The sequence below is a fragment of the Triticum dicoccoides genome, chromosome 2B (assembly GCF_002162155.2).
Source record: "Triticum dicoccoides isolate Atlit2015 ecotype Zavitan chromosome 2B, WEW_v2.0, whole genome shotgun sequence".
Classification (NCBI taxonomy): Eukaryota; Viridiplantae; Streptophyta; class Magnoliopsida; order Poales; family Poaceae; genus Triticum; species Triticum dicoccoides.
Window position 1 is genome coordinate 48,387,626 of NC_041383.1, and position 22,038 is coordinate 48,409,663.

The window sequence follows — 22,038 nt, forward strand, 5'->3', positions numbered from 1 at the left end:
CCATTGACTAGCAACAACTACAAGCATTGGAGCTAGATGACCTACGGACATTCATGTAATTATATTTACTTCTGGTATGCTATGATATTTGATAAACAGATTGGAAGTTTCTCCAAAAGAAGGCATGCAAGTACAACGGCAGTTGCACTACAAATGATGAGTAGGGATGAGCATGGCGGCCCTTTTATCTTTTGCAAATAGGTATCCTCCATATAACATTGTCCCTATCTATACTTACATAGTGAGTATGATAAAAGCAGTATATATGGTATGATGCTACTCGAGAGGGCCAATGGAGTGGCGGTGACGACGTGAGAGGGAGAGGCAGAGCGACACGGGTGAGGGAGAGGCGCCGGCAATGCGGGCGACGGAGAGGCGCTGGTGACGAGTGCAAGGGAGAGGCGGCGGCGGCAGCGGCGAGCTAGGGATTCGACTGGGGCGAGCCAGAGAGTGGGTGAGTGAGCGAGAGAGTGGACGAGAGAGAGGTGGGAGGGTAGTTTAGGAAACAAGTACGTGACGAATTTTACACTAGAAACGTAGAACAACAATTATTTCGGTACAGAGAGAGTACTATATATTAAAGTATATACATATTAATTAAACATGGATCGTACAAAAAAAATACTTTTTATACTTATTAGATATATTCAGAGTATCACACAAAAAACACAATTTTGAGAGAAGAAACCGAATATACTTGGTTTGTGTTGGATTGCTTGCATGCTTTTATCTTTCGTCGGACAATTTTCCTTAGCCTATACAAATAAATTAAAATGATTTAAGAAATTTCAGATGATTGTTTATTTATATATGAACGTATGAACATTATAGTTAGTTGTTTGCTTCGAGAGAAATGCAACATCTTTTTTTATAATATGAAAAATGGATTTTCTATTTTACAAAATAAAATTATTGTGTTAGTTTCATTTTTATTTTTATTATATATATTATATATGTTTCTTTACCACTTGGCATGAGTGGTAAGCTATATCAAAGACAAAAATTATATGTTTCTTTCATCATAGATAGAAAGTGATGGGTTCCGGCATACGCACTGATGTAACGATGACTGGCCTGACTGAAACACTACGAGAAGAGTGCATATAGCTAATCCTTTGTATATAGCTAAAGGTGTAATCTTTATGTATTTTTTTTTCAGAATATAGGAGACAAATATGGAACTTGGAGATGCAGAAAAAAATCCATCGACAAGGGTTCCGAACCAACGCCACTAAAAGGGACCAAAAATTCATCAATTTTTTTACAACATAATACTCCCTCCGTTCCTTGATATAGGGTGTATAGTTTTTTGTGGAAAAGTTCATATTATAAGGTGTATTCCTTTAGTTGACACTTTTACCCCTCCATAAGCTACAACCCACGCATGGCCTTCCTAGAAAAAAAGATGGCAAGTCCCCATCTCGTATATGCATGTTGTGCATGCGCTGTAGGTTTGTTTGGAAAGAGAAGATTACACGTACTAAGGGGAGAATAAGTGAGAGAGGATATTGTAGGATTGGTTAGGCTAAATAAGGAAGTAAACTGCCTGGGATAGAGAGGATCGTGATTTTCCTATTTTTCTCTCTAGTCTCACGTATTTGCACCAGGGGCTTTTACGTCCAAAACCAACTAAATCTCCCCTCCCAGCCCGTGCGTTAATATTCGTGCAAGAAAACTATACACCCTATATCAAGGAACGGAGGGAGTAATATGGAAGCGGTGATATCTCATAAAAAAGCAAAAGGATGTCAATTTAAATGTTACCGTACAAGGTATTTTTTCAATGTTGTTATCAATCTTTCCTTCGTCATATTGCCTAACTTCACTCGTTCTTTTATCAGGCCGACAGATTATGTTTGTACACATTGTCAATTTGCGATTTCGTGATCACTTTACATTACAAGTGAAGAGATCTTTAATTATTATGCAATTGTGATCATGTTATATTGTCTTTATATATGAAATTTAGTATGCATTATCTTTACATAACTTCAGAAAAATATTTCAGAAGCCCGTGACAACGCACAGGCATTATACTAGTATGTACTTACATAGTGAGTATGATAAAAGCAGTATATATGGTATGATGCTACTCCAGCTTGAAGTAGTCGAGCCTGGGACGATTCTCGCTGCCTTTCTTGTAAAAGTGCGCGATGAAGTCCTCGATGGTGACGCTCCTGTAGATTGGGGGATTGGCACCATGGGGCGACGTGAGTTCTTGGATGGGGCCATACAGCCTCATAGACCTCCCCACGTCGACGAAAGCCGCCACGGAGACCCTTGCCGCGTCCGTGCTTTTGTTGGCCAGAACTCGGTGCTCCACGCTCCTGAACCGGCCGTTGCTGACGAGCTGCACGCACGACCGAGAGGCAGGCCGGAATCAGCCCTGGCGGAATGCACGTGGATGGCTGTTGATGGATACTTGAGCGATCGGTGAATACCTGAAGAAGGTCGCCGACGTTGATGATGAGTGCGCCGGGCACGGGAGGGACGTCCACCCAGCCCCTGCGGCCGCCTCCGTGGTCGAGAAGCACCTGCAGGCCGCCCACGGCGTCCTGCAGGAGGACGGTGAGGAAAGTCGGGTCGGTGTGCCTGCTGTTGCCGAGCGTGAGGTGCGGCTCCGGGCACGGCGGGTAGTAGTTGCCGGCCACCTTGAGGCTCTCCCCGCAGCCCATCTCGCGGACCAGGTAGTCGCCGGCCAGCCCGAGGGACTCCGAGAGCAGCTCGAACACCCACAGCGCATGCTTCTGCACAGCATCAGCGTACTCGATGAGCACGCCCCTGTTATTTTTATTTTAAAGTTAATTCTCCTTTGTTGTTAGCTTGTTCTACTTTGTACCAGTTCACATGGATATGTGCAGCTGCGTACCTGAGGGCCTCCGGCAGCTCCTCCGGCAGCGGCGGCTCCGGCGCCATGTCGCAGAAGATGGTGTCACGCCAGCAGGCCGCCGGCGACTGGAAGAGGTCCAGGTTGGAGTAGAAACGCACCTTGCCGGTGGTGGTGTCCCTGGTGTAATATGGCCTCTTCGCCTCCGCGGGCTCCTCGTTGAACCGCCTCACGGCCGCGAGCACGGCGGCCATGGCCTGGCCTGGCACGCCGTGGTTGACCACCTGGAAGAAGCCGGCCGTCTCGGCTGCGGCCCTCACCAGGCCGACCACCTCCTCCCGCGGGGCGGCTAGGAGGTCGATGACCGGGACCGCAGCATCAGTGCCAGTGGCGGACGTGACTCGCTCCTGGCCCTGGGGCAGGGAGCACGGGGGGTGGTGGAAGATGGCCGGGATGGACTTGGTGCCGGAGTCGACCAGGCCCTTGACGCCGGCCTTGGTGTCGTCGAACTCCTGCAGCTCTCGCCGGCGGTCAAAACCGTCTGATGAGGCCACGGCGAGGACTGCTTCCGTGACGATGGGCATGATTTTGACGGGGCAGGTGAGATGAGTGAGAGTATGAGACGCCATGGGTGCAACATTCGTTCATCTTAAATGGAATATGCTCTGCTAACCTGGCAGCTGGTGGCCGACAATGGTGACGGATGAACCAGCAGCTTGTCCGAATCACTATTTGGCGCGCGTGCCAGTCCCACAGTAGCGTGTAGAGATCAAGTGATGGCTCTGCTTACCGATTGATAAATCGTTTTCTTGTCCCTGTCTCCGGACGGCAATATTCTCGCTCGCCTCCTTAATTACAAAGACTCGTCAACAAACAGTGGATAATTGAAACGATTTGTCTAATTCACATCTAGATATTTTTTAAAAATGTCACATCTAAGCTTTCACAAATATATAATGCAGTAACAAAAGTTAAAAAAACTAGAACAAAAACATAGACCTCAAACAGAGTAGACATCAGCTTAGATGTGACATAGTTATGTCACATCTTGATCTGTCCTAAATAGACCCAAATTATAATGAACACGTATGTATGTGTTGTATACAATGATAGTAGAATGATGCACCAGGCATGCAAGGAACACACAGAGGCAGCTCCAACATTAATATTTACCACCGCCTATTAAACCTGTGGGTGCTGGGTCAGAGCCAAAGGAGAAGAGGGGATTCATCACTAGCTGCTTCATTAATAAGCCTGTGGGTGCCCTAGATCTGGAGGTGCTGATCCTGCCCCTACTGCCCCTCTTTTAGCCGTTGCGGTGGTAAAAATGAGTTGGCGGGTATTGGTACTAACCTTTAAGAAGAAACAGAATAAATAAAAACGTGCACACAACTTTGCACTTTTTTTTAGTATGTATAAGAAATAAAGACTTGCACACAACTTTGCACTTTTTTAGTATGTATAAGAAATAAATATATAATAGTGTAGTTTTCACACTAATACAATTTATACACATGTCATATAGTACTGGCGCGTATACATTTTACACTCACCCAAAGTCCCAAAAATACACATAAAAACAGAGTAAAAATAGAAAAGCAAAAAAAGACATACAAACAAAAGAATGGGGAGTGCCGTGGTCATGACTCGATCGTGATCATCTCGTGTGTTTTTTTTTGCAAGGAATTTTTTTTGGAAGTTTTGGAGAAAGAATCAGGATGATTCGTACAGGTACAGCAGCAGAATTGTTTATGTTTTCTCCTTAGATCTAGTGGCAACATGAAACACTTTAAAGAAACTAGTCTTGTACCACCAGTATACTAGTACAAAATGGAGCTTTAAAACCGGTTCGTAAGCGCAACCGACACTAAAGAGTGGAGACTAAAGATCCCCCCCCCCCCCTTAGTACCGGGTTGGCACGAACCGGCACTAAAGGCCAACCACGCGGCGTGAGCTCGCGCCCTGGTATGGGGGACCTTTAGTACCGGTTGGTGTTATCAACCGGTACTAAAGGTTTTTTTAAAAATTTTGGAAAAAAATTGATTTTTTTTATTTTTAATTTTTCTAAATTATTTGATGATTTAGTCTCTAATCACCTCTCTTAACTGCTCAAGTGTGGATCACTCATTCCAAATCGCCTAACTTCCCGGCCGGTCATCCATCCCTCTCACTACTCCAGCCTGAGCACGCTTAACTTTCGGGTTCTATTCTCCCTCGTTTCCAAGTCTGCACTTGTTGTTTTCCTGACAATAGTAAGATGTGAATCCTATTAACCCTCAGGAGTTTAGCTTGAGCATGAAGTCACACTTTCACTGTTTGAGTTTGAAACTATTATTCTAAAAAACAATAATTATGTAGTAACACTAATATTTCTTGAATAAGTAGTTTGACCATAGTTTGACCATAGTTTGACTAGATTTGACCAAAATTCAAAAAAACTGAGATACTTATTTAGTAACACTAATATTATTGCGTAATTATTTAGTAACACTCTATATTTCTTGAATCAGTTGTTTGACCGGTTTGACAAGATTTAACCAAAATTCAAAAAAACATAAATTAGAGCATATCTTTTTTTCCTTTTACATTTTTTTCATTTCAAAAATTGTCCTAAACCCTAAACCCGGGACTTAAAACGTCGGAAACTCTATGCTAAACAGTAAAAACTAAGGGTTTAAACCATAAAACCTAACCCTAAACTCTGAAATCTAAACCCTAGCACTAAACGCTAAAAACGTCTAAATACGTCTAAAACGCCCAAAAACTCTATTTTCCCTTTGGAATTTTGTGATTTTAAAAAATTGTCGAAACGGAAAACTTGTTGTTTCAGCGGATCAATCTTTTTGTTTTATAGTCCCGGTTTTTTCAAGTTTGAAAATTGCCCTATAGTCCCGGTTTGTGTCTCCAACCGGGACTATAGGTTAGACCCCTTTAGTGCCGGTTCGTGGCACGAACCGGTACTAAAGGTTGGCCCTTTAGTACCGGTTTGTGCCACAAACCGGGACTAAAGGGGCTCGTGGGGCCCCGGCCTGACGCCAGCCTGCCATCACCCCTTTAGTACCGGTTCGTGGCACGAACCGGTACTAAAGGTTCAACACGAACCGGCACTAGTGCATAGCTGTTCGAACCGGTACTAATGATACCATTAGTACCGGGCCAAAATCGAACCGAGACTAATGTGTCACATGTAAGGTCCTTTTTCTACTAGTGGTAGTGCCGTTCTCTTCCATATTTCTCTTTGAATAAAACTGCTAGTAGTGTCGTCTTCCTGATCATATGTAAGGATTAAGATTTAAATTCCAATGACTGTCACGTGAATGGAAACAACGGTAAATTTTCTTCCTCATTTAGACAAAACCTCGGACAGGCATCGCTAGCCTATTAGCGTGAAGTTCACGGTTGGATTCCCACCGGTTAACTAGTTGGAATATGACGATAATTTTTTCCCTCTACATTTTTCTTTCACCCCTATAGACATAGAAAAGGTGAGCTGGGCTGTTTGACCGGTCAACTAGATGGAATATGAAGCCATACGAGCCGACGGTGATCGTATAATCACCGCAACGCATATATAGTGATCGCATTGATCGTATTCTTAAGTAATGTGACCAAAGTGAGCGTACACGACAAGTTTAATGATCACCGGTGCATTTTACTCAGATCTGCAGCTCTCTGTACCACTGACCGGTGGCATGTAGCTTGCAGCCGGCATCCTTGAGGGGAGGGGAGGCAGGGGCGCCTCAAACCGCAGCACATTGAGAGCATGACTGATAGACGGTCTCAGCTTCAGATCGAGCTGAGCACACCAAAGCCCGATGATCAGCACGCACTCCATCTCCCGGGTGTCGAATTCTCCTCCCATCCGTGTGTCGGTGGCGTCCAGAATCTTCCCTCTTCCATACGAGCTCCAGACCTACTGAGCCAGGTGGACCGCATCTTCATCATCATCTTCTTCTTCTTGCTGAACCATCACCACGTGCCGTCTGCCGCAGGCAATCTTAAGAAGGACAACGCCGAAGCTGTAAACATCTGACTCGATGTTGGTCCTGTTAGTGATCATGCATTCTGGATCCATGTATCCCATTGTGCCGGCCTGCGCCGTGGTGAGCGAACCTCGGCCGTGTTCGACCAGCCTGGCGAGACCGAAGTCGTCGAGCTAGGTGTTGAAGGACGCATCCAGCATGACGTTGCTTGGCTTGATGTCCCTATGCAGGACACAATGCTCCCACTCCTGATGTAGGTAGAGAAGCGCGGATCCTAACCCGAGCACAATCTCATGCGTGAAGATAGAAACATATACATCATTAATCATCATCTGCTCAGGGCTAATGAAGCAATGTGATACTACCTTCTTTTTTATTTACTTCACGTATTAGCTTTGGTCAAAATCAAGTTTTGTAAACTTTGATAAAATTTATAGACAAAAATATTAACATATACAATAATAAATTAATACTATTAGATTCATTATTTAATGTACTTTCATATCATATAGATTTATTACGGTAAATATTTATATTGTTTACTATAAACTTGGTCAAACTTTACGAAGTTTGATTTCAGTCAACTCTAATATGCAGAGTAAATAAAAAAAAGGGAGTAGTAATTTGCATGCAACGTTCATATACATGGTGCTTCTTCTCTGGTGGGCGTACCTAACCGACCATGGAAGCATGGCATTATTGCCAGCATAGAGATGTCTATCGAGGCTGCCGTTGGGCATCAACTCGTAGACGAGAAGTAGCTCGCGGCCTCCATGGCACCAACCGATAAGTTGCACGAGATTCTTGTGGCGAAGCCGGCTTATGACCCTTACCTCTCCTTCCTCCCCTGCTTGGAGCCCTTGGAGACTCTTTTGATGTCCACGTGAAGGTTCAGTTCCTTGAGGAATCCTTTGTACACCGAGCCGAAGCCTCCTTGTCCGAACTTCTTATCGTCGGAAAAGTTGTATGTGGCCATGGCCAAGTCACTGTAGCAAAACCGCTTGGGCGCGGTCCCTTTCTCGAAGTCATCTTCCATGCTCTGATTGTCATCAAAGAAGCCAACCTCTGCCAACCCTTGCTCCGTTGCTCGGTGATGGTTTTTCGCCCGGTTCCGCCGTAGGAGGAGACAGATCAAAGTGACGGAAATGACCATAAACAACATAGAACCTTCAGAGATGCCGATCAGAAGCCCGGTTCTGGGAGGAGGAGGCGAAGATTCTGTGAAACAATTCCAAGCAAAATGACACTGGATTAGCATGCATCTCGCTCATGAGTGACTCGACTAACACGAAAGTGAACACTAACCTCCGTTAGGCAACAATGGTTGTGTTAAGTTCTGGTGCCCGCACCCATAGTTCTCACCGTACCCAGCTTTGAGCATGTTGCAATACATCTTGTAGTAGCGGGCCCGGTCCTTGGCCGGCGGGGTCGGGTAGCCCTTTCCGCACTCCGCCGAGTCGTTGAAGATGTTGGTGGTCATGCCATAGCCGGGGAGCATCCCGGCGTCAACATCTTGGGCAGAAGGCGTCCAGCCATCGGTCATCACGGCGTGACATGACGGTTTGGGTGGCTGAGGCGTCATCCACCATCAGATGGCCGTCTTGAACGCCATGACAGGGTCCGTGGACACCAGGTCTGGGTTGTCTAGCAAGTCCAGCCCCAACGCCTCCCCGGGTTAAAGTTGCTGTGACAATGAACTGTGTAATTGCTAGGATTGCTAAATCTTAGTTGACTGAGAGTCAAATGTGTTTGTGATATCTTACGTGAAAAATCCATGCAAATTTACTTTTTTATTTTGTCTATCTTCTTTTTATATTTGTGTTACTTGACTAAGACTTGTTTATGTCTCAGTCGACTGAGATCTAGCCATACCTACTTACTAATATGAAACCCACGCTAGATTCATGTCCAAAAAAGAATAGAGAAACATTATGATGTACAGTTTGTGTCATACTATTAAAATATATGTATATAATAAAGCGGGGCAAAAGTCTGCTTCGCGTTTCTTACTAGGTCAGCTGTATTGGGCCTCATCCGTAGTAGCGCGTGATCACTGCATTTTGCTCTTTCACAAAGCAGTAACCTGAGGTCATAGCCTGATAGCATGTCATACCGTGGATTCTCTCGCGACAGAAATAAAAGGGTTCCACCCCTCGATCTGTATTAATTGTTGCTGAGTTAGTCCAATTTTAGTACAAAGTTGTACTAACTCAAAGACAATTGAGATAGATTGGAGGGAGTAGTGAAAGCATAAGCGTCATCTCGCATCATACCGACGGTTTCGTGGGAGGTCTGCCCGAAGAAGCCGGCGAGCTCCCGTCTGCGGGTCTTGTCGTCGCCGGTGTTGCCGAAGGCCGGGAAGTTGCTCGCGGCCTTGACGAACGCGTCGTAGGTGTAGAATGTGACGCCCTCGCAGCTGCCTTTGCTGCGGTTGCTAACTTCTCCCCGGTGATGATCGACGGCACGCCGGCCTGCTGCTGCCCGCTGGCCCCGGCGAGCAGCGCGGCGAGGAGCCCGAAGACCCTCGTGTTTGCGCGTGAGGCCTGAGCCGAGCGAGAACGGTGTGGTGTGACTTGGACTTGGGAGTGCAATGCCATCGCCCATGGTTTTATCGCAACCGCAAGACTGTGAAGCTTTTGTTTCTGTGTTTGGAGGAAAGCAAGGTCGTGGTCAGGAACTCTCATCTCTTACGACGTGGCATCATGAAGAAACTGTACTAGGGCCTGGACCCTGCACGCCCGTGGAATCGTGGTCCATACGCTGCGAACACTGCACCGGTTGATTCGGCAACCAATTAGAGTAGGGTATGCAGTCCAGTCCATGAAAGTCCGTCGCTTTTGTCCGTGAATGTAGTATTATCAGGAATCCGTGGGATTTCCTATTTGGCGCATATGCGCCCGATTGCGAACCGGCGCCTGCAGCGCTCGCGCGATGGGCCGGCCCAATAGGTTTTTTTCTTCTCTGTTTTAATCAGAGAAAAGACCTGTTTTAGCTGTGATTCGAACCAGGGACCTCGCGCATGTAGTACCGCAAGTGCAACCAACACACCAATACACCTTTTTGTTTAGAATGAACTTTTACTTTCTTTTACATTTTCCTTTTAACTTTTTCTGTTTTCCTTTTAACTTTTTCTGTTTTCCTTTTTCTGTTCTTTCCTTTTTCTTCTTCCAAGTTCGATGAACTTTTTTCAGATTTGTGAACTTTTTATCAAATTTGATGAACTTTATTGAATCTGATGAACTGTTTTCAAAATCGGTGAATTTTTTTTCAAAATTTGATGAACTGTTTTCAAAAATCGATGAACTTTTTTTCAAATCTGATGGACTTTTTCTAAAATCGATGAACTTTTCTCAAATCCGATGAACTTTTTTTCAAATTTGTGAACCTTTTTTCAAATGCGATGAACTTTTTTTCATAAATGGGATGAACTCTTTTCAAAATCTATGAACTTTTCCCAAATTCGATGAATTTTTTTTAAATCTACGAACTTTTTTCAAATTTGATGAACTTATTTTCAAATTCAATGAACTTTTGTTCAAGCTATAAAGTAAAACGTACACTATTTAAGAAATTCGAAAATACAAGTTATAGAGTTAACTGTATTATTTTGTGCAATAAATGGCGCGGCTCTTCTGGTTCTTATGTAGTTCGTTGTTGCTGCAAGCATCGCTACGCCAATCCACTAGCCCGGCACCGATTGGTTGTAGCCATGTGCGTCTCTATCAGTGCAGAATCACATTACCTCAATCCCAAATTACTTTTCTTAAATTTGTCTAGATCAGATGTATATAACACTAAAACTTGTTTAGATGCAAGCAACTAATTCGAGACGAAGGAAGTATTATTAAGCCCCTTTTATTGCACCCTCTGCGTGTGATGAAAAAAATCACCTACTTCATAAACTACTCTATGTGTGATAGTTTTGTGCGTCGCCCACTAGAGAACAAACGTCTGTGATATCATGCGGATGGGTTGTATGAACGATTATGTTTGTGTGTTGTACAATCGCACATGGTATGAGAGGGCTAACTGTGTGCGATACTCAGCCGGTTAAACATATTTTAATCATGCTGAGATGTTGGTATGCATCTCACACATTTTATAAACTAGTAAAAGGCATGTACCATGCACGCATATAGAATCCAAAGAATGTAAATTCATACAGAAGTACTTTTTTTTTCTCTCCTTGGTGAGTACTCTTTCTTGGTGACATCAGCTGTCCACCTTCTTAGAAGAGGAAGACCTGCTAAGCTGGTTGCTTCCGGTTACAAAATCACCAGTCAGAGAGTGTATCGCCTTTCGCCTTCTTCTTTGGTGAAAGAGGGTTGTCACCTCTATCTGCTGGCCTTTTATAATTTTTCCTTGGGCTGAAATATAACAACACAAGCTTTATTTGTTAGTAATGAAATAATTTGAATGTAAATAAATTAGTTGTAGTTCAAATAGCAGTTTATTGCAACACTTCTACAGTTGGTGCATCACTTACAGGAGCTACATCAGTTGTTTGTGGTATATGAACTGAACACAGTGCAGCAGCGCGACCTGCCTGTCGAGTCATGGCTATATGAACTGAATAGATATATTGACCTGCCGAGTCTAGCGTGTCATCATTGAGAAACTGTACAAAGCTAAGATGCATTGGCAGCGACCTGCCAGCTGATACGTCTCCATCGTATCTAAATTTCGAATTGTGTCATGCTATTATATTATCTGTTATGAATGTTTTATATGCATTAATATGCTATTTTACATTATTTTTGGGACTAACCAATTAACCTAGAGCCTAGTGCCATTTTTTGTTTTTTGAGTTTCACACAAAAAGAATATCAAACGGAGTCCAAACGGAATAAAACTTTCGCGATGATTTTTCTTGAACCAGAAGACTTGGGGAGAGGGCCAGAAGAGTCCCGAGGGAACCACAAGCCCTCAGGCCGCGACCTGGGGGGCACCCCCAGGCTTGTGGCCCCCTCGGGAGTCCACCGACCTTCATCTCAGTTCTATAAATCCTAAAATATTCCCAAACCACTAGAAGTGTCCATCAAAATACTTTTCCACCGTCGTAATCTTCTGTTCCCGTGAGATCCCATCTTGACGCCTTTTCCGGCACCGTGCCGGAGGGGGATTCGATAATGGAGGGCTTCTACATCAACCATATTGCCCTTCCGATGAAGCGTGAGTAGTTTACCACATACCTACGGGTCCATAACTAGTAGCTAGATGGCTTCTTCACTCTCTTTGATCTTCAATACAATGTTCTCCTTGATATTCTTGGAGTTCGATCCAATGTGATATTCTTTGGCGATGTGTTTATCGACATCCGATGATTTGTGGATTTATGATCAGATTATCTATGAATATTACTTGAATCTCTTGTGAATTCTTATATGCATGATTTGATATCTTTGTATTTCTCTTCGAATTATTTCTTTGGTTTGGCCAAATAGATTGGTTCTTCTTGCAATAGGAGGGGCACTTAGTTTTGGGTTCAATCTTGCGGTGTCCTCACCCAGTGACAAAGTAGTGGTAGCGAGGAACGCATTGTATTGTTGCCATCAAGGATAAAAAGATGGGGTTTTCAACATATTGCTTGAGTTTATCCCTCTACATCGTGTCGTCTTACTTAAGGCTTTACTCCGTTCTTATGAACTTAATACTCTAGATGCATGCTGGATAGCGGTCGATGTGTGGAGTAACAGTAGTAGATGCAGGCAGAAGTCGGTCTACTTGACACGGACGTGATGCATATATTCATAATCATTTCCTTGGATATCGTCATAACTTTGCGCTTTTCTATCAATTGCTCGACAGTAATTTGTTCACCCACCGTTTGTTTTCTCTCAAGAGAGAAGCCTCTAGTGAAACCTATGGCCCCCGGGTCTATTTTCCATCATATATTTTCAGATCTATAAACCAAAAAAAAAACAAAAAAACCTAGCTGCAATTTATTTATTTTAATTTTGTTTTATGTTTTAGTAATCTTTTATATCCATCCCTATCAGATCTCATCCTTGCAAGTGACCGTGAAGGGATTGACAACCCCTTTATCGCGTTAGTGTTTGTTTGTTTGTGCAGGTGCATAGATTGGAGACTCGCGTGTACCTCCGACTGGATTGAACCTTGATTCTCAAACTAAGGGAAATACTTATCTCTACTTTGCTGCATCACCCTTTCCTCTTCAAGGAAAAAAACAACGCAAGCTCAAGAAGTAGCAGGAAGACTTTCTGGCGTCGTTGCCGGGGACGTTCTACATCAAGCCTACCAAGTACCCATCATAAACTCTCATCACTTGCATTTCATCATTTGCCATTTGCCTCTCGTTTTCCTCTTCCCCACTTCTAAAACGTTTTCAGAAAAATACAAAAGGATGTGCCTTTTTATTCGCCCTTCTTCTGTTCGTCTTTTTGTTTGATTTTTGGTTGCTCATGTGCTAGATTGCTTGCTTTGTCATGATGTCTCAAGAAAATACCAAGTTGTGTGACTTTTCTAACACTAATAATAATGATTTTATTAGTACTCTTATTGCTCCCGCCACTAATCCGGAATCTTATGAAATTAATGCCACTTTGCTGAATCTTGTTATGAAAGATCAATTTTCTGGCCTTCCTAGTGAAGATGTCGCATCCCATCTAAATACTTTCGTTGAGTTGTGTGATATGCAAAGGAAAAAGGACGTGGATAATGATATTGTTAAATTAAAGTTATTTTCGTTCTTGCTACGAGATCGTGCTAAAATTGGTTTTCATCTTTGCCTAAAAATAGTATTGATGCATGTAATAAGTGTAAAGATGCTTTTATTTCTAAGTATTTTCCTCCCGCTAAGATCATCTCCATTAGGAACTATATAATGAATTTTAAGCAACTTGATCATGAACATGTTGCACAATCTTGGGACAGGATGAAATTGATGATAAGAAATTGCCTACTCATGGTTTAAGTTTATGGATGATCATTCAAAAAATTTATGCCGGATTGACTTTTGCATCTAGAAATCTTTTAGATTCCACCACGGGAGGTACTTTTATAGAAATTACATTAGGAGAAGCTACTAAACTCCTAGATAATATTATGGTTGCATACCGGAAGATCTTCTACTAGTAAAAAAGTGCATGCGATTGAATAAATTAATACTTTGAGTGCAAAGATGGTTGAACTTATGAAATTGTTTGCTAGTAAGAGTGCTCCTATTGATACTAATGATATGCCTTTGTCTACTTTGATTGAGAACAATAATGAATCTATGCATGTGAATTTTGTTGGTAGGAACAATCTTGGTAATAACGCTTATAGAGGTAATTTCAATCCTAGGCCGTTTCCTAGTAATTCCTTTAATAATTATGGTAATTCCTACAACAATTCTTATGGAAATTGTAATAAAATGCCCTCTGATCTTGAGAACAATATTAAATATTTTATTAATTCCCAAAAAAAATTCAATGCTATGGTTGAAGAAAAATTGCTCAAGATTGATGATTTGGCTAGGAACCTTGATATAATTTCTCTTGAGATTGATTCTTTGAAAATTAGATGTATGCCAGCCAAGCATGATATTAATGAATCTCTAAAAGCTATTAAAATTTATATTGATGAGTGTAAAGAAAGAACCGCTAGGATGCGTGCTAAGCGAGATTGGTTTGTGAAAGCGTGTTCTTCAAGTTTTTGTGAGAATAATGATGAAGATCTTAAAGTGATTGGTGTGACTCCTATTGAATCTTTGTTTTCTAATATAAATCTTAATAAAGATGGGGCTGGAGATGAGTCAACTTTAGCTAAAAGGTGTCCCAATGATTCGGAGTTTAAAGATCTTAATGAAAAAATTGACAAAAGTGGGATTGGAGAGGTTAAAACTTTAAGTAGCGATGAACCCACTCTTTTGGATTTCAAGGACTTTAATTGAGATAATTGTTCTTTGATAGATTGTGTTTCATTGTTGCAATCCATGTTTAATTCTCCTCATGCTTATAATCAAAATAAGGCTTGTAAAAAACATATCGCTGATGCTATGATGAAATCTTTTGAAGAAAAACTTGAGTTGGAAGTTTCGATCCCTAAAAGCTTTATGATGAGTGGGAACCTACTATTAAGATTAAAATAAAATATTATGAGTGACATGATGTGATTTGGGTCCTACTGTCTCCATGATTCCAAAAACTTTATATGATGTGATAGGTTTCCGTGAATTTGATGATTGTTCTTTAAATTTGCATCTAGCGGATTCTACTATTAAAACCTTGTTGGAAATATGTCCTAGAGGCAATAATAAAATGGTTATTATTATATTTCCTTGTTCATGACACTTATCTGTTGTTCATGCTATAATTGTATTATCCGGAAACCGTAATACATGTGTGAATACATAGACCATAATATGTCCCTAGTAAGCCTGTAGTTGACTAGCTCGTTGATCAATAGATGGTTGTGGTTTCCTGACCATGGACATTGGATGTCGTTGATAACGGGATCACATCATTAGGAGAATGATGTGATGGACAAGACCTAATCCTAAGAATAGCACAAGATCTTGTAGTTCATTTGCTAAGAGCTTTTCTAATGTCAAGTATCATTTTCTTAGACCATGAGATTGTGCAACTCCCGTATACCGTAGGAATGCTTTGGGTGTACCAACCATCAGTCACAACGTAACTGGGTGGCTATAAAGGTGCACTACAGGTATCTCCGAAAGTGTCTGTTGAGTTGGCACGAATCGAGACTGGGATTTGTCACTCGGTATGACAAAGAGGTATCTCTGGGCCCACTCGGTAATGCATCATCATAATGAGCTCAATGTGACTAAGGAGTTAGTCACGGGATCATTCGTTATAGAATGAGTAGAGAGACTTGCCGGTAACGAGATTGAACGAGGTATTGGGATACTGATGATCGAATCTCGGGCAAGTAACATACTGATAGATAAAGAGAATTGTATACAGGATTAATTGAATCCCCGACATCGTGGTTCAGACGATGAGATCATCATGGAACATGTGGGAGACAACATGGGTATCCAGATCCCGTTGTTAGTTATTGGACGGAGAGATGTCTTGGTCATGTCTGCATGGTTCCCGAACCCATAGGGTCTACACACTTAAGGTTCGGTGATGCTAGAGTTGTTATGGGAAATAGTATGTGGTTACCGATGGTTGTTCGGAGTCCCGGATGAGATCCCGGACGTCATGAGGAGTTCCGGAATGGTCCGGAGGTAAAGATTTATATATGGGAAGTCCAATTTCCGTCTCCGGAATGGTTTCGGGGGTTATCGGTATTGTGCCGGGACCACCGAAAGGTGTCCGGGGGTCCACCGGGTGGGGCCACCTGCCCCGGGGGACTCAATGGGCTGAACAAGGGTGGGAACCAGCCCCTAGTGGGCTGGTGCGCCCCCTCCCCAAGGGCCCAAGGCGCGTAGGGTTGGAAACCCTAGGGGGTGGGGGCACCTCCCACCAAACTTGTGGGGCAAGTCCCCCCCCTTGCCCCCCCCTAGATGAGATCTAAGGGGGCCGGGCCCCTCTCCCCTTCCCCTATAAATAGTGGGGGATGGGAGGGTTGCCGCACCCCTTCCCTGGCGCAGCCCCTCCCTCCCAACACCTCTTCCTCCTCCATAGAGCTTGGCGAAGCCCTGCAGAAATACCACAAGCTCCACCACCACGCCGTCGTGCTGCCGGAGCTCTCCCTCAACTTCTCCTCTCCCCTTGCTGGATCAAGAAGGAGGAGACGTCCCCGGGCTGTACGTGTGTTGAACGCGGAGGCGCCGTCCGTTCGGCGCTAGATCGGATCTTCCACGATTAGAATCGCCATGAGTACGACTCCATCATCCGCGTTCTTGTAACGCTTCCGCTTAGCGATCTTCAAAGGTATGAAGATGCACTCCCTCTATCTCTCTCTCTCGTTGCTAGAATCTCCTAGATTGATCTTGGTGACACGTAGGAAAATTTTGAATTATTGCTACGTTCCCCAACAGTGGCATCATGAGCTAGGTCTAGGCGTAGATTCTATGCACGAGTAGAACACAAGTAGTTGTGGGCATTGGTTTGTTCAATTTTCTTACCGTTACTAGTCCTATCTTGATTCGGCGGCATTGTGGGATGAAGCGGCCCGGACCGACCTTACGCGTACGCTTACGTGAGACAGGTTCCACCGACTGACATGCACTTGTTGCATAAGGTGGCTAGTGGGTGTCTGTCTCTCCCACTTTAGTCAGATCGGATTCGATGAAAAGGGTCCTTATGAAGGGTAAATAGCAATTGTCATATCACCGTTGTGGCTTTTGCGTATGTAAGAAACGTTCTTTCTAGAAACCCATAGCAGCCACGTAAAACATGCAACATCAATTAGAGGACGTCTAACTTGTTTTTGCTGGGTATGCTATGTGATGTGATATGGACAAAAAGGATGTGATGAATGATATATGTGATGTATGAGATTGTTCATGTTCTTGTAATAGGAATCGCGACTTGCATGTCGATGAGTATGACAACCGGCAAGAGCCATAGGAGTTGTCTTAATTTATTGTATGACCTGCGTGTCAATGTAAACGCCATGTAATTACTTTACTTTATAGCTAACCGTTAGCCATAGTAGTAGAAGTAATAGTTGGCGACACAACTTCATGAAGACACAATGATGGAGATCATGGTATCATGCCGGTGACAAAGGTGATCATGTCGCGCCTCGGAGATGGAGATCAAAGGCGCGAGATGATTTGGCCATATCATGTCACTTTATGATTTGCATGTGATGTTTGTCATGTTTACATCTTATTTGCTTAGAACGTCGGTAGCATAAATAAGATGATCCCTCACTAAAATTTCAACAAAGTGTTCCCCCTAACTGTGCACCGTTGTTAAGGTTCATTGTTTCGAAGCACCACGTGATGATCGGGTGTGATAGATTCTAACGTTCGCATACAAGGGTGTAAGCCAGATTTACACATGCAAAACACTTAGGTTTACTTGACGAGCTTAGCATGTACAGACATGGCCTCTGAACACGAGAGACCGAAAGATCGAACATGAGTCGTATAGCCGATACGATTAACATGGAGATGTTCACTGGTGATGACTAGTCTGTCTCACATGATGATCGGACACGACCTAGTTGATTCGGATCATGTATCACTTAGATGTCTAGAGGGATGTCTATCTGAGTGGGAGTTCATTAAATAATTTGATTAGATGAACTTAATTATCATGAACATAGTCTAAAATATCTTTACAATATGTCTTGTAGATCAAATGGCCCACGCTAATGTTGCCCTCAACTTCAACGCGTTCCTAGAGAAAACCAATCTAAAAGACGATGGTAGCAACTATACGGACTGGGTCCGAAACTTGAGGATCATCCTCATAGCTGCCAAGAAAGCATATGTCCTTGAAGAACCGCTAGGTGACGCACCCATTTTCCCAGCAACTCAAGACGTTATGAACGCCTGGCAGTCGCGTAGTGATGATTACTCCCTGGTTTAGTGCGGCATGCTCTACAGCTTAGAACCGGGGCTCCAAAAGCGTTTTGAGCAGCACGGAGCATATGAGATATTCCAAGAGCTGAAAATGGTTTTCCAAGGTCATGCCCGGGTCGAGAGATATGAAGTCTCCGACAAGTTCTACAGTTGTAAGATGGAGGAAAACGGTTCTGCCAGCGAGCATATACTCACAATTTCTGGGTTGCACAGCCGTTTGTATCAGCTAGGAGTTAATCCTCCAGATGACTCGGTCATTGACAGGATCCTCCAGTTGCTCCCACCTAGCTACAAGAGCTTCATGATGAACTACAATATGCAAGGGATGGAGAAGTCCATCCCTGAGTTGTATTCAATGCTGAAATCAGCGGAGGAGGAAATCAAAAAGGAGCATCAAGTGTTGATGGTGAATAAGACCACTAGTTTCAAGAAAGGCAAGGGTAAAAAGAACTTCAAGAAGGACGGCAAGGGAGTTGCCACGCCCGGTAAATCAGTTGCCGGGAAGAAGCGAAAGAATGGACCCAAGCCCGAGACTCGGTGCTATTATTGCAAGGGAAATGGTCTCTGGAAGCGGAACTGCCCCAAGTACTTAGCGATAAGAAGGCCGGCAACGCCAAAGGTATATGTGATATACATGTTATTGATGTGTACCTTACTAGCGCTCGTAGTAGCTTCTGGGTATTTGATACCGGTGCGGTTGCTCATATTTGTAACTCAAAACAGGAGTTGTGGAATAAGTGGAGACTGGCGAAGGACGAGGTGACGATGCGCATCGGGAATGGTTCCAAGGTCGATGTGATCGCCGTCGGCACGCTACCTCTACATTTACCTACGGGATTAGTTTTAAACCTCAACAATTGTTATCTAGTGCCAGCTTTGAGCATGAACATTGAATCTGGATCTCGTTTAATGCGAGATGGCTACTCATTTTAATCCGAGAATAATGGTTGTTCCATTTATGTGAGAGATATGTTTTATGATCATGCCCCGCTGGTCAATGGTTTATTTTTGTTGAATCTGGAACGTGATGTTCCACATATTCATAGTGTGAATACCAAAAGATGTAAGGTTGATAATGATAGTCCCACATACTTGTAGCACTGCCGCCTTGGTCACATTGGTGTCAAACGCATGAAGAAACTCCATGCAGATGGACTTTTGGAGTCTCTTGATTATGAATCATTTGACACGTGCGAACCATGCCTCATGGGAAAAATGACCAAGACTCCATTCTCCAGAACAATGGAGCGAGCGACCAACTTGTTGGAAATAATACATACTGATGTGTGTGGTCCAATGAGCGTTGAGGCTCCGGTGGCTATCGTTATGTTCTCACCCTCACTGATGACTTGAGTAGATATGGGTATATCTACTTAATGAAACACAAGACTGAGACCTTTGAAAACTTCAAGGAATTTTAGAGTGAGGTAGAGAATCAATCTGACAGAAAAATAAAGTTCTTATGATCAGATCGTGGAGGACAATATTTGAGTCACGAGTTTGGTATGCACTTAAGGAAATGTGGAATTGTTTCACAACTCATGCCGCGTGGAACACCTCAGCGTAATGGTGTGTCCGAACGTCGTAATCGCACTCTATTGGATATGATGCGATCTATGATGTCTCTTACCGATTTACCGCTATCATTTTGGGGTTATGCTTTAGAGATAGCTGCATTCACTTTAAATAGGGCACCATCTAAATCCATTGAGATGACACCGTATGTATTATGGTTTGGGAAGAAACCTAAGCTGTCGTTTCTAAAAGTTTGGGGATGGTGATGCTTATGTCAAGAAACTTCAACCTGAAAAGCTCGAACCCAAGTCGGAAAAATGCGTCTTCATAGGATACCCTAAGGAAACCATTGGGTATACCTTCTACCTCAGATCCGAAGGCAAGATATTTGTTGCCAAGAACGGATCCTTTCTGGAGAAAGAGTTTCTCTCGACATAAGTAAGTGGGAGGAAAGTAGAACTTGATGAACTACTACCTTTTGAATCGGAAAGTAGCGCAGCTCAGGAAGATGTTTCTGTGGTGCCTGCACCGACTAGAGAGGAAGCTAATGATGAGGATCATGAAACTTCAGATCAAGTTACTACTGAACTTCGTAGGTCCATAAGGACACGTTCCACACCAGAGTGGTATGACAACCCTGTCCTGGAAATCTTGTTGTTAGACAATGGTGAACCTTCGAACTATGAAGAAGCGATGGCGGGCCCGGATTCCAACAAATGGCTTGAAGCCATGAAACCCGAGATAGGATCCATGTATGAAAACAAAGTATGGACTTTGACAGACTTGCCCGATGATCAGCGAGCCATATAAAATAAGTGGATCTTTAAGAAGAAGACTGACGCGGATGGTAATGTGACCGTCTATAAGGCTCGGCTTGTCGCTAAGGGTTATCGACAAGTTCAAGGGGTTGACTACAATGAGACCTTCTCACTCGTAGCGAAGCTGAAGTCCGTCCGAATCATGTTAGCAGTTGCCGCATTCTATGATTTTGAGATATGGCAAATGGACGTCGAAACGGCATTCCTTAACAGTTTCCTTAAGGAAGAGTTGTATATGATGCAGCCGGAAGGTTTTGTCGATCCTAAGAATGCTGACAAGGTGTGCAAGCTCCAGCACTCCATCTATGGGCTGGTGCAAGCATCTCGGAGTTGGAACATTCACTTTAATGAAATGATCAAAGCGTTTGGGTTTATGCAGACTTATGGAGAATCCTGTGTTTACAAGAAAGTGAGTGGGAGCTCTGTAGCATTTCTCATATTATATGTAGATGACATACTATTGATGGGAAATGATATAGAACTTTTGGAAAGCTAAAGGCCTACTTGAATAAGTGTTTTTCAATGAAGGACCTTGGAGAAGCTGCTTACATACTAGGCATCAAGATCTACAGAGATAGATCGAGACGCCTCATTGGTCTTTCACAAAGCACATACCTTGATAAGATATTGAAGAAGTTCAATATGGATCAGTCCAAGAAAGGGTTCTTGCCTGTATTGCAAGGTGTGACATTGAGCACGGCTCAATGCCCGACCTCCGCAGAAGATAGAGAAAAGATGAGTGTCATCCCCTATGCCTCAGTCATAGGGTCTATTATGTATGCCATGCTGTGTACTAGACCTGATGTGAACCTTGCCGTAAGTTTGGTAGGGAGGTACCAAAGTAATCCCGGCATGGAACACTGGACAGCGGTCAAGAATATCCAGAAGTACCTGAAAAGGACTAAGGATATGTTTCTCGTTTATGGAGGTGACGAAGATCTTGTCGTAAAGGGTTACGTCGATGCTAGCTTCGACACAGATCTGGATGACTCCAAGTCACAAACCGGATACGTGTACATTTTGAATGGTGGGGCAGTCAGCTGGTCAGTTGCAAGCAAAGTGTCGTGGCGGGATCTACATATGAAGCAAAGTACATGGCAGCCTCGGAGGCAGCACATGAAGCAATCTGGATGATGGAGTTCATTACCGACCTAGGAGTTATTCCCAAAGTGTCAGGCCCGATGACTCTCTTCTGTGACAACACTCGAGCTATTGCCCTTGCCAAGGAGCCCAGGTTTCACAAGAAGACTAGGCATATCAAGCGTTGCTTCAACTCCATTCGTGAAAATGTTCAAGATGGAGACATAGATATTTCTAAAGTGCATATGGATCTAAATGTCGTAGATCCGTTGACTAAACCTCTTCCACGAGCAAAACATGATCAACACCAGAACTCTATCGGTGTTCGATTCATCACAATGTAACTAGATTATTGACTCTAGTGCA

The 22,038-nt window shown here is 43.4% G+C and overlaps 1 protein-coding gene and 1 pseudogene across 2 annotated transcripts; both read right to left on the reverse strand.

Moving 5' to 3' along the window:
* Positions 1 to 1,928: 1,928 nt before the first annotated feature.
* Positions 1,929 to 3,466, reverse strand: LOC119362053 (DIBOA-glucoside dioxygenase BX6-like). 2 transcript variants are annotated; one of them, XM_037627224.1, is made up of 3 exons: positions 2,870 to 3,466; positions 2,442 to 2,781; positions 1,929 to 2,350 (listed from the first exon to the last, which is right to left on the reverse strand). In XM_037627224.1, exons 1-3 carry the CDS (start codon positions 3,454 to 3,456, stop codon positions 2,090 to 2,092), a joined length of 1,188 nt encoding a protein of 395 aa, XP_037483121.1. In that variant the 5' UTR covers positions 3,457 to 3,466; the 3' UTR covers positions 1,929 to 2,089. The 2 variants fall into 2 exon arrangements, with proteins under 2 accessions (XP_037483121.1, XP_037483122.1); XM_037627225.1 differs by having other exon boundaries at positions 2,120 to 2,350; positions 2,442 to 2,747.
* Positions 3,467 to 6,479: 3,013 nt separating this feature from the next.
* LOC119360400 lies at positions 6,480 to 9,407 on the reverse strand (annotated as a pseudogene).
* Positions 9,408 to 22,038: the final 12,631 nt, after the last annotated feature.

Bases quoted from the DNA above. Each gene is read 5' to 3' on its own strand.
- LOC119362053 (XM_037627224.1), bottom strand. From the start codon at position 3,456: ATGGCGTCTCATACTCTCACTCATCTCACCTGCCCCGTCAAAATCATG. The intron at 2,782-2,869 runs GTACGCAGCTGC...TAAAAATAACAG, and splicing joins GAGCTGCCGGAGGCCCTCAG to GGGCGTGCTCATCGAGTACG. The intron at 2,351-2,441 runs GTATTCACCGAT...TCGTGCGTGCAG, and splicing joins ACGTCGGCGACCTTCTTCAG to CTCGTCAGCAACGGCCGGTT.